General features: G+C 37.6%; 1 protein-coding gene across 1 annotated transcript; it reads right to left on the bottom strand.

Annotated features, from left to right (window-relative positions):
• Positions 1–11,475: 11,475 nt before the first annotated feature.
• On the bottom strand, positions 11,476–12,405 carry LOC144222857 (olfactory receptor 5BS1-like). The gene is given in 1 exon segment (XM_077753556.1): positions 11,476–12,405. A coding segment is annotated over 1 exon segment (930 nt).
• Positions 12,406–12,967: the final 562 nt, after the last annotated feature.

A 12,967-nucleotide genomic window follows, 5' to 3' on the forward strand; every position in this document is an offset into this window, starting at 1 on the left:
AGAACCATGGGGGAGAAGGAGGGAAATGGTGGGGGAGAGGGAGAGAAGCAAACCATGAGAGACTCTTGAATGGAATGATGAGAACAAACTGAGGACTGATGGGTGTGTCGGGGGCAGGGGGGAGATGGGCATGGAGGAGGGCACTTGTGGGGATGAGCACTGGGTGTTATATGGAAACCAACTTGACAATAAACTATTTGTAAAAAAATAAATTACTGTGATGGTCAAAAAAAAAAAACTAGAAAACATTGCAGAGACAAATTGAAGAAGTTTAAATACATGGAGAGATAAACTATATTCAGGGACTGAAAGACTCACTATTGTTAAGATATCAGTTACCTCCAAATTGTGCCTTAGTGTCTTTAGAAGAAAACAGGAGAATAGCTTTGCAACACTGAGAACATCTTGGTGAAACAGTAAAAAAATGTTAATTTTATTAAATCTTGACACTTGAGTATACATCTTTTTACTATTCTGTGTAACAAAATGGGAAGCATACATAAATCACTTGTTCTCAAAACCAAATCATGATGGTTGTCTCAAGAAAAAGGACCTGTACAATTTTTTCAGTTGTGAACTGAAGTAATTACTTTTTGAAAAAAATAGAACACCACTTTTACTTGAAAGAATGTATTCTAAATGGATGAAAGACCAAAATTGAGACAGGAAACCATTAAAATCCTAGAGGAGAGCACAGGCAGCAACCTCTTTGACCTCAGCTGCAGCAACTTCTTACTAAACACATTGCAGGAGGCAACGGAAACAAAAGCAAAAATGAACTATTGGGACTTCATCAAGATAGAAAGCATCTGCACAGCAAAGGAAACAATCAAGAAAACTAAAAGGCAACCTATGGAATGGGAAGAAGATATTTGCAAATGACATATCTGATAAAGATGTCTTTTTACTTAAATTTTAGTTAACATACAGTGCAATACTGGCTTCAGGAGTAGAATTCAGTGATTCGTCAGTTACATACAACACCCAGTGCTTATCATAACAAGTGCCCTTCTTAATAACTGTCACCCAACTAGCCAATCCCCCACCCACCTCCCTCCATCAACCCTCAGTTTACTCTTATGGTTTATTTCACTCTTTCCTTCCCCCCCCCCGCCTGCTTCCCATATGTTCATCTCTTTTGTTTCTTAAATTCCACATATGAGTGAAATTATATGGTATTTTGTCTTTCTCTGATTCACTTATTTCACTAGCATAATAGATTCTACCACCATCCATGTTTTTGCAAATGGTAAGATTACATTCTTTTTGATGGCTGAGTAACATTCCATTGTATATATATGCCACATCTCCTTTATCCCTTCTTCAGTCAATGGAGTTTTGGGCCCTCTCTTAATGCTGCTATAAACCTCAGGGTACATGTACCCCTTTGAATCTGTATTTTCGTATCTTTTGGGTAAATACCAAGAAGTGCAATTGCTAGATCATAGGGTAGTTCTATTTTTACCTTTTTGAGGAACCTCCATGATGTTCTCCAGAGTGCACCAGTTTGCATTCCCACCAACAGTGCAAGAGGGTACCCCTTTCTCCTCATCCTTGCTAACACCTGTTGTTTCTTGTGTTGTTAATGTTAGCCATTCTGACAGGTGTGAGGTGGTATCTCATTGTGGTTTTGATTTGTATTTTCCTGATGATGAATGATGTTGAGAGCATTTTTTCATGTGTCTGTTAGCCATCTGGATGTCTTCTATGGAAAAGTATCTATTCACGTCTTCTGCCCATTTCTTCACTGAATTATTTGTTTTTTCAGTGTTGAGTTTGGTAAGTTCTTTATAGATTTTGGATACTAGTCCTTTATCTGATATGTCATTTGCAAATATATTTTCCCATTCCATCAGTTGTTTTTTAGTTTTGTTGATTGTTTCCTTTGCAGTGCAGAAGCTTTTTTATCTTGAAGAGGTCCAATAGTTAATTTTTGCTTTTAATTCTCTTGCCTTTGGAGATGTGTCGAGCAGGAAATTGCTGTGGGTAAGGTCAAAGAGGTCGTTGCCTGCTTTCTCCTCTAGGGTTTTGATGGTTTACTGTCTCACATTTAGGTTTTTCATCCATTTTGATTTTATTTTTGTGTATCGTATAACAGGGATTCTGATACCAAATAGTTTGAGAACTGCTACAGTAGGACAATGCTTCAATCCCACAAAGTGTTGTTACTCAGCTGCCACGATAAATGAGATTTCAAAAGGCAATTCTTCCATTTTATAATGGCAGCTTCAGGGTGATGGAGAATATGGTAAAACCAGTAAACTCCACCAGCATGAGGACATTGCTCATAAACTTTTTCTGTAAAATGTACTCTCTGGTTAGAAGCAAGACTGTGTAGGGATGCCTGGGTGGCTCAGTCCGTTGATTATCTAACTTTGGCTCAGGTTGTGGTCTCATGGTTCATGAGTTTAAGCCCCACATACGGCTCTCTGCTGCCAGTATGTCAGCACAAGCTTGCTCTAGATTCTCTGTCCCCCCATCTCTCTGTCCTTCCCTTGCTTGCATTCTCCACCCATGAAAGAAAGAAAGAAAGAAAGAAAGAAAGAAAGAAAGAAAGAAAGAAAGAAAGAGAGAGAAAGGAAGGAAGGAAGGAAGGAAGGAAGGAAGGAAGGAAGGAAGGAAGGAAGGAAGACTGTGTAGCATACAACAGTCAATATGGCAATCCAGCAGCCCATGGATGATGGTTTTGGAATCTCACCATCTGGAGGACTTTCCTTAAAGCAGATATAACTTAACTCTTTGTAATATCTTGTCTTCATTTTTTCATATTTTATAAAACTGATACTTTTATTGCTAATAACACTCTACTTTTCTTCATCCTTGTATAATCTCTACTTGAATTTGGGTTTCTAGGCATTTTAGTGTATAATAAAGGAAAAAATGAGTTTTCATTATATTATAGTGGCAATGGGAAAAATCATATTGATCAGAATAAACTGGAGCATAGTCATTTGGTTTTGAACTAGTTTGTCAAACTTTACTAGAAAAAAAGGAAAGATATATGGTGTTCTGGGTGGAATTGTAATTGTGTCTTTCAAAAAAAAGATATGTTGAGGGGCGCCTGGGTGGCTCATTCGATTGAGTGTCTGACTTTGGTTCAGGTCATGATCTCGCAGTCCATGAGTTCGAGCCGTACATTGGGCTCTGTGCTGATGGCTTAGAGCCTGGAGCCTGCTTTGGATTCTGTGTCTCCCTCTCTCTCTGCCCCTCCGCCACTTGTTCTCTCTCTCTCTCTCTCTCAGAAATAAAATGAACATTAAAAAAGTTTTTTAAAGAAAAGAAAAAAAAAGATATGCTGAAGTCTTAACATCCTGACCTTCAGAAAACGATGTTATTTAGAAATAAGGTCTTTACAGAGGCAATTGGATTAAAATGAGATCATTAGGGTGGTCCCAGATCCAATATGACTGGAATACTTATGAAAAGGGGCAATTTGGACACAGAGCCAGATATGGATAGAAGGAAGATTATGACATGAAGATAGGGAGAATGCTATGTGAGGACAGAGAATTGGAGTGATGCAACTGGTAGACAGGGTCTAAGGAATGCCCAAGGCCACCAAAGATAGGGGAAGGGTGGTGGGAGGCCTAGAACAGTTCTCTTTTATAGCACTCAGAAGGAACCAACTCTGCAGACACCAAACTAACAACTTCCAGAATGGTGAGACAATAGCTTTTTGTTGTTTCAAGCCATGCAATTTGTGACACTTTGTTGATGGTAGCCCTAGAAAACTAATGTATACGCTAAAATATTTCTGGAAAGAGCTGTCTTAATCAACCCAACCTTTTAGCCCAGAAACCAAGCACTGAGTACTGAATACTCAATACATCAGGCCCACTGAATGTTGAATGAAGATCCTTGAAAGTGGAAATCTTCCTAAGATATCAGTCATCTTGCTCCTTATTCCTTATTCTTGATCTAATACATTAGACATTAAATGTTTGTTGAATAAAATAAATACCTATAATTGGGATGAAAAACAAGTATAAAATATGAATTTCAAATATATTTTATCATATTGTTAATTAATACTATTTTATAACATTTGTTTTCTTTAAATATGGGAAATATAATACCTACTCTTCTAGGGATAGTTCTTTCCTTCCTTCCTCTTTCCCTCCTCCCCCACACCTTCCTCCCTTCCTTTTTACTCTTTCTTTCTTCTTCCTCCCTTCCTTCCTCCCTTCCTTCCTTTCTTCTGTTTCTTATTTACAACTACCCCCAAATTTTATTTATTATATTATCACCAAAATACCAAAAGGAAGATAAAAATTTTTAAACAGAAAGATTATCCAAAATCCTATCTAAGCAATAGGTGTTTGGGGAGCAATAGGTGTTTGGGGATGATCAGGGCTTTGGAATTGAAAGTGTAGTAAAGTCAGGATAAACACAGGTATTGAGATCAAAATAGCTAGTCCTAGTTCTGCTCTTTAGGAATAAGCTATTAAATAACCCCTCTAAGCTTCAGTTTTCTCATCTGTAAATGGCAGATGTTTAACATAAAACTGTTGAGAGAATGAAATAAAAAATAAAATTATCCTTTATTAAGTTAATTTTACATATATTCACCACGTAGTTAACTCACTGATTCCAAGACCCAAATTCTATTAGAACTAACCCATACTATATGAAACCTTTTAACTTCACTTCTCAATGGTATATGTTAGAGTTTTGTATGTAGCAAAATTGGTAGCCAGGGCTGACTCAACCTGCATAGCCTGTCTAGCTGCCCAGTCCAGTTCAGTTCTTCATCTATTAATGCCTTCTAACCCTCATAGGGATCCAAAGACCCATGGGTTAAGGTCTCAATTTTCCAGACCTCATCTCTGTTTATCAAAAACTTTGGATACAGGGCAATTGTTTGTGGAAGAGTAGATCACAATCACAATCACAGTCAATCACAATCACAGATCACCCAAGCTTGGTTTTCCATGTTTGCTTCACCAGAAAATGGTATTTTCATTTCTAGAAAACTATAAAAGAACTTTTAAGCCTGTATCAGGTAAAAGGAGATATAAGAATCCGAATCTGAACACATGGCTTAGGGATGCAGGGTATTGGAGAAAAGAAAAAGATCAGAGGTGAAGCAAGAGAATCACAGTTTGGGCTGCAATAGATTCCATCACGTTTGGTCAGATCTGGGCTGGGGAGGCTAACTCTGTCATCAGACCAGACTGTTTAGAGGCACATGAGTCTCAAGACAGAGAAGGGATCTTGAATCTGGGCAAGAAGAAGGCTGCAGAGTTTGGTTCATTTGCTGCCTTCGTGCCAAGGAGAGTTCAAAGACTGCTGAGGCCTTGGAAGTAGTAGGACCTTCACTAACACAACAAATGCACCAGTAGGAAGTGAGGAGAGTGGCCTGCTAAGGAAGCCTAATCCTGAAGAGTAGGGGAAAGGCCAAGAGCACCTTCAGAATAGTTCAGAGCTCAAAGTCAGGATAAAGGGAAAGGTGAAGGGGGCCTGTCCTGGCCACTCAAGGAGGCTTCCAGCAGGATCACTTCAAGAAAAGAGGCATTCCAGGCAGGCTGAGAAAAATAGGTTAATATAATTGCCAATAAGAATCAAAGCAATGATGTAGAAATAAGTCTTAAAGCTAAGGAAAAGTACCTATATGCCATAGGGTTGTGCTTTAATAATTTATGGACATGTCTGTCTGACCTTGAGACTCATGTGCCAAACCAAGGTTATATATTGAGCCAACCACATGACTAAAACAGGAGTACTATTGTCTTTTTTGTGACTGCTGAGTTGTAGATCCTTTTAAAGGGCAGATTAAAAAGTTGGATTAGACAGGAAAATGGCATTACAGACAAATCTTAAATGTTCTTTCCCAAGCACGAGGTGACTTAATCTAGGCCAACTGGACCCTTTCACTCAGGCATTTTCATTATCAAAGGGTATGGTTGTCCAATAGGGGGATGATCTGAAGAGATTATTCATTAATTCCCATGACTTAGATATCCACAGGTACTCTAATTCCTGACCTGCCCAAAGTTTGGATCTTCAGCTTTCTCTTTGATTTCTTGAGATGTTCAATTTCCTTCAAATATATTCCTCTATTAATATTATTAATATTATATTAATGTTTTGCTGAGGTCAGCCATGTGGTATGTCTTTCCATTCATTCAGAACTTATTTTATATCACTAAGTATAGTTGTATTCATATAAATTCTATACCTTTTTTTTGGTTAAGTTTATTACAAGTTATTTTGTGATTTTGTTGCTAATGTGAATGGAATTTTTTTTCCATTTCCAGTTCAAATTGTTACTGGCAGGACACTAAAAGGCTACTTTTTGTATTTATTTTGTGTGTTGCCAACTTAATCTTATTACTTCTCATAATTTTCACCCTATCCTATTGAGTTATCTATGAATATAATCATCTGCATATAAAATAAGTAACTGGTTTTCTATAATCATTGTAAGTATATCATCATTATGTCTTATTACCTTTGTTATATATATATCTCCAAAACAATATTAGGAAATAGTGGAGAAAACATGCATCTTTGCCCAATTTCTGGTTTTAATAGAAATTACTTCAGTATTTCACCATTTAGTTTGATGATTACAGTTTTTAAGGAATTTTGAAATATGCCATATATCCTGAATCATACATGTAACATATATGTATTATACTTCAGCAAATAATTACAAAGTAAAGATCTATGTGAACACTATATAAGATTTTTAAAGATTTAAGTACATGTAACATATATATATAATTTAACAAATAATTATAAAGCAAAGATTTATGTGAACACTGTAAGAAAAAAAATTTAAGATTTTTTTAAAGATTATCAGCACTGGGAATGTACACCACTCCATTATATGAAACTTGTTCCTTCCCCTCTTATGATAACCCAAGCTGCCCTAACATTCTTACTCATTTCCTTGCTTTTTAAAATGGTTTTACCACTTATAATGCATCTTTAAATAAAATAGTCCTGTTTGCCTTTACTTGAACTTTAAACTTTTTTTTTTAATGTTTTATTTATTTCTAGGAGAGAGAGAGAGAGACAGTGTGAGCAGGGGAGGGTCAGAGAGAGAGGGAGTTACAGACTGTGCTGGCAGTCAGCACAGAGCCCGACGCGGGGCTCGAACCCACAAACCATGAGATCATGACCTAAGCGAAAGTCGGATGCTTAACCGACTAAGCCACCCAGGCGCCCCTGCCTTTACTTGAACTTTAAATGAATAGAATAATGTATTACATATAATTTTGTTCATTAAGATTCATTCATGCTATTCCATATGACTATAGTTTGTTCATTTGCATTGATTATATTCACTTCACAGTATAGATATATCAAACTTTATCTTTCTATTTCTACTGTTCATGGCCATTTGGGTTATTTCCTTATTTTGGTTGTTACAAATAGTGCTACCATGAACATTCTTGTACATTTATTTTGGTGCAATGAGTATGAGTTTCTCTAAGATAAATACCTAGTGGAATTCTGGGCTGAATTAACTTTACCATAATGGTCACTGAAACTTTTCCTAAAATGAGAGTCCGTATTGTTCTACATTATTGCCAATATTTTTATTTTTCCCCTTCTGATACCTGTTTAATGGTACTTTCCAATGTGGTTTTGATTTGCATGACTTTTTTTTTTTTTTTTACTTTTTAAAAATTTTTAAAAATGTTTTATTTTTTAAAATAGTTTATTGTCAAGTTGGTTTCCATATAACATCCAGTGCTCGTCCTCACAATGCATGACTTCTATTAAGGCTGAAAAACTTAGAGATTTAGATTTCCTCTTCTGTCAAGTTCCTGTTCTATTCTTTTGCTCATTTTCCTATCAGAATGATTTTTTTTCTTTTTATAATGTAGGATACTAGGATTTTGCTGTTCATATGTGTGGCAAATATTTTTGCCACTTTGTGGCTTGTGTTTTCATTCCTAAGAGAGTTTTAATAAAGTTTATAATTTTAATATAATTGTATTTATCAACTTTTTATAGTTATAGTCATGCTTTTCATATCTTGTTTTTTAAAATCCTTCTCTATCATCAATACATTGTTCTGTACTATTTTATAAAATATTTATAGTTTTGCCTTTTACATTTAGCACTTTAAGTCTAATGGGAATTGATTTTTGCACATGGTGGATGAGATAAAATTTCATTAATTTTCTACATGGATAGCTAATCATCCTAGCTCTATTGACTGAAAAGTATACTATGAACAAGTTGATATATCTTATGATCTCAGTATCCACTTCCGTATTTCGGGCCCATTTCTGAGTTCTCTTTCCTCTTGCATTGGTGTATTTGTTTGTCTTTGTGTTATTAATAGAAAATTACTTAATTACATAGTTTTATAATAAATCTTGATGCCTAGTTGAACAAGATCATTTGCCTTGTTCTTTTTTTTCCTAATGTTTATTTATGTTTGAGAGAGACAGAGACAAAGCATGAGCATGAGCAGGGGAGGGGCAGAGAAAGAGGGAGACACAGAACCCTTAGCAGGTTCCGGGCTCCAGCTTTCAGCACAGAGCCAGACATGGCGAACCATGATATCATGACCTGAGCCGAAGCTGGATGCTTAACCGACTCAACCACACCGGTGCCCCTACCTTGTTCTTAGCTTCAAGAGTAGCTTGGCTGCAGCAACATCTTATTCAACACGTCTCCAGAGGCAAGGGAAACAAAAGCAAAAATGAACTATCGGGACCTCATCAAAATAAAAAGCTTCTGCACAGCAAAGGAAAAAATCAGCAAAACTAAAAGGCAACTGATGGAATGGGAGGAGGTATTCACAAATGATATATCAGATAAAGGGTTGGTATCCAAAATCTATAAAAACTTATCAAACTCAACACACACAAAACAAATAATCCAGTGAAGAAATAGGCTAAAGACATGAACAGACACGTCTCCAAAGAAGACATCCAGATGGCCAACAGACACATGAAATGATGCTCAACATCACTCATCATCAGGGAAATACAAATCAAAACCACACTGATACCACCTCACACCCATAAGAATGGCTAACATTGGGGCGCCTTGGTNGCTCCAATGTTTATAGCAGCAGTATCAACAATAGCCTAAGTATGGAAAGAGCTCAAATGTCCACTGATGGATGACTGGATAAAGAAGATGTGATACACACACACACACACACACACACACACACACACACACACACTGGAGTATTACTTGGCAATCAAAAAGAATGAAATCTTGCCATTTGCAACTACATGGGTGGAACTAGAGGGTACCATGTTAGGTGAAATTAGTCAGAAAAANCTAACATTAACTCAGGCAACAACAGATGCTGGCGAGGATGCAGAGAAAGAGGATCTCTTTTGCACTGCTGGTGGGAAAGCAAACTGGTGCAGTCACTCTGGAAAACAGTATGAAGATTCCTCAAAAAATTAAAAATAGATATACGCCACAAATGAACAATTGCACTACTAGATATTTATCCAAGGGATACAGGTATGCTGTTTTGAAGGGACACATNAGGGTTGTGGGAGGGGAGGGGGTAAATGGGTAAGGGGCATTAAGAAATCTACTCTTGAAATCATTGTTGCACTATATGCTAACTAACTTGGATGTAANCCATGTTAGGTGAAATTAGTCAGAAAAAGACAAATATCATATGAATTCACTCATATGAGGATTTTAAGACACAAAACAGATGAACATAAGGGAAGGGAAGCAAAAATAATATAAAAACAGGGAGGGGGACAAAAACATAAGAGACTCAAATATGGAGAACAAACAGGGTTACTGGAAGGGTTGTGGGAGGGGAGGGGGTAAATGGGTAAGGGGCATTAAGAAATCTACTCTTGAAATCATTGTTGCACTATATGCTAACTAACTTGGATGTAAATTTAAAAAATTAATTAAAAAACGAATAGGAAAAAACCCCCACAAAAAACAAAAACCAAAAAAAAATAGAAGAGAACACTATAGAGTTTTAAAAAAAGAGTAGCTTGGCATTTTTTGGACCATTTTACTTCTATATAAATTTTAGAATAAATTTTTTAAATTAAAAAAAGTATTCTAAATTTTTGACTGTCATTATTCTGAATACATAAATCAATTCGGGAACAAATGACATCTTTACAATAACCTAGCTACCAATTCATAAGCATGGTGTATTACTCTCCATTTATTTAGGTTTTTTAATTTCTTCTCAGTAAGCTGCTGTTATATATTTATGTTTATTAATTAAGTATATCCAAAGGGTACCTTGTTAATCTTTTAATTTTGTTCTACAATGATCATGTCTATTCTCCACTCCGTATACTGGTATACAAGATATACTTAGATCAAATGCACATACTATATTTTTAAATGTGAGGCTTCAGGTGAGAGAGTTTAAGAAAAATAAAATAGTCACAACATACTGATTTTCAATCTGATAATCGGTTACTTATTTTTCACTTTCCCCTGCTTTATTGATCGCACTTTTCCAGAAAAACAGAATGAATCGAATCAAATAAAATCGAATAGAAAAAGAGATTAGACATTGCTTCTTGGCCTTTTGGCTAAGACAAGTGTAGAAAAAGAGATTTATTATGAGGGATTGGCTAGTATGATTATGGAGGCTGAGAATTTCCATGATCTGCTGTCTGCAAGCTGGAGTCCCAGAAAAGCCAGTGGTGTAATTCCATCCAAACTTAAAAGTCTAAGAACCAGGGGAGCCAGTAGTGTAAGTTCCAATCTGAGTCTGAAGGCCCAAGAACCAGGAGCACCAATGTCTGAGGTCAGGAGAAGATGGATGTTCCAGTTCAGAAAATGAAAATTTACCCTACCACTGCAGTTTTGTTCTATTTGGGCCTTCAACAGATTGTTGAAGGTTGGGTCTTCAACAATGTCCCACATTGGTGAGGGTAATCTTCTTTACTCAGTTCATTGATTCAAATGCATCTGGAAACATCCTCAAAGACACACCCAGAAATAATCAATTTGACCAGACACCTTGCTCTGCTCCAAATACACTTTATCTGTTTCAGCCCTGCTATCTTCTCAGTGGAACCAAGATCCCTCTAAGATTATTTTGCAAAGAGCTGCTAGATAGGAGCCTATACTTCAAACTCTTTTCCCCATCTTCCATTTTTGTGATAGTTTATTTGCTTTGAAGTCCAGACAAATACTTGAAATTTTTTAACGAGATAGGATGGGCTCACATTTATCATTTTCTTATCTTAAGTTTTTGTTTATTTATTTTTAGAGGGAGTGCAAAGGGGACAGGCAGAGAGAGAAAGACTCCCAAGTAGGCTCTGTGCAGTCAGTATGGAGCCTGATGTGGGGCTCCATCTCATGAACCATGATATCATGACCTGAGCTGAAATTAAGAGTCAGACCTGCAACCAACTGAGCCACTGGGCACCCCCAAATATTTGAATTTAATTGAAATGCAGTTTCCCCAAGTACTCTATGCCTATAAAAATCTTACTACTTTAGAGATAATTTTTTTTTCTATTTCCTGAGCAGAATCACACTGCTTTTTTTCTACCATAAGGCACACTTTTGTTGCTTCAGCATCCTCTGCAGAGCTGCCTTCACCTCCTGGTTCTTAAGGCTGTAGATGAGGGGGTTCAGCAAGGATGTGATCACACTGTACTGAATGGAGACCACTCGCTCCAACACTGAGCCTGAGGCAGGGCTGATGTACCTAAATAGAGCTGTCCCATAGAACAAGAGCACCACGGTGAGGTGGGAGGAGCAGGTAGAGAAGGCTTTGGCTTGGCCCCCAGAGGAGCGGATGTTCAGAATGGTAGAAATGATTCTGGAGTAAGAGAAGAGGATCAGGGGAAGTGTCAACAGCCCTAAAAATGAACAGGATACTGTGAGAAGAATCTCATTGACAATGGGATCAGTGCATGATAGAGGAAAGAGTGGAGGTAGCTCACAGCTGAAGTGGAGGATGATGTTGGACCCACAGAAATACAACTTGTGGATGAAGACACTATTCAGCAAGGAAATCAGAAATCCCACTGTCCAAGCTATGTTCACAATTACAATACAGAGAGGTCTGTTTATGACCATGGTGTAGACCTGAGGGTGGCAGATAGCAGCATAGCGGTCATAAGCCATGGCAGAGAGCAGACAAGCTTCTGTTCCCCCAGAGAGAGTGAAAAAGAAACTCTGAGTGATGCATCCCCATAATGAGATGCTCTTCTTCTGAGATAAGAAGTTCTGTAGCATCTTGGGCACAGTGACTGAGGAGAAAGTGAGATCCAGGAAGGATAGGTGTCCAAGGAAGAAGTACATGGGTGTGTGGAGGCAAGAATCAACCCTGATCACCAGGATCATCACCAGATTCCCCATCAGGGTCAGGAGGTAAATCCCCAGGAACAGCACAAAGAGCATGGTCTGGATCTAGGGGTCACTGGACAATCCCAGGAGGACAAACTCAGTAATCATACTGACATTTTTCATGGTTGCTTAGAGATTCTGTCCCTCAAAAGAAATGATTTTCCACTTGGTAAGACACTGATCTGAGTCTTTCTCAGTGAACAGGAGTTTTCTACTCACAGATGATATACCTCCTTACTTATAGACCAAAACAGGAAACTCAGGATAAGGAAGTGTCTTCTTTTTTATTTATTTAAAAAAAATTTTTTAACGGTTTATTTTTTTCTGAGAGAGGGAGAGAGACAGCACGAGCAGGGGAGGGTCAAGGAGAGAGGGAGATACAGAATCTGAAACAGGCTCCAGGCTCTGAGCTGGCAGTCAGCACAGAGCCCAACGCAGGGCTCGAACCCATGAACCGTGAGATCATGACCTGAGGTGAAGTCAGACACTTAACTGACTGAGCCACCCAGGTGCCCCAGGAAGTGTCTTCCTGGTACAGTCTCTTCATTTGTCCTTTTCTGACTACTAGCACTATCTTGTCATGATCTCTATACCTTCACCTTACTTTATGACTTTTTAAATAAAAATACCATGCACATGCAAGTCAGGTACACCCTAGAATCAAAAGAAGGGAAAAGAGCCCCAG

The sequence above is a fragment of the Crocuta crocuta genome, unplaced genomic scaffold, assembly GCF_008692635.1.
Source record: "Crocuta crocuta isolate KB4526 unplaced genomic scaffold, BGI_CrCroc_1.0 scaffold30, whole genome shotgun sequence".
NCBI lineage: Eukaryota > Metazoa > Chordata > Mammalia > Carnivora > Hyaenidae > Crocuta > Crocuta crocuta.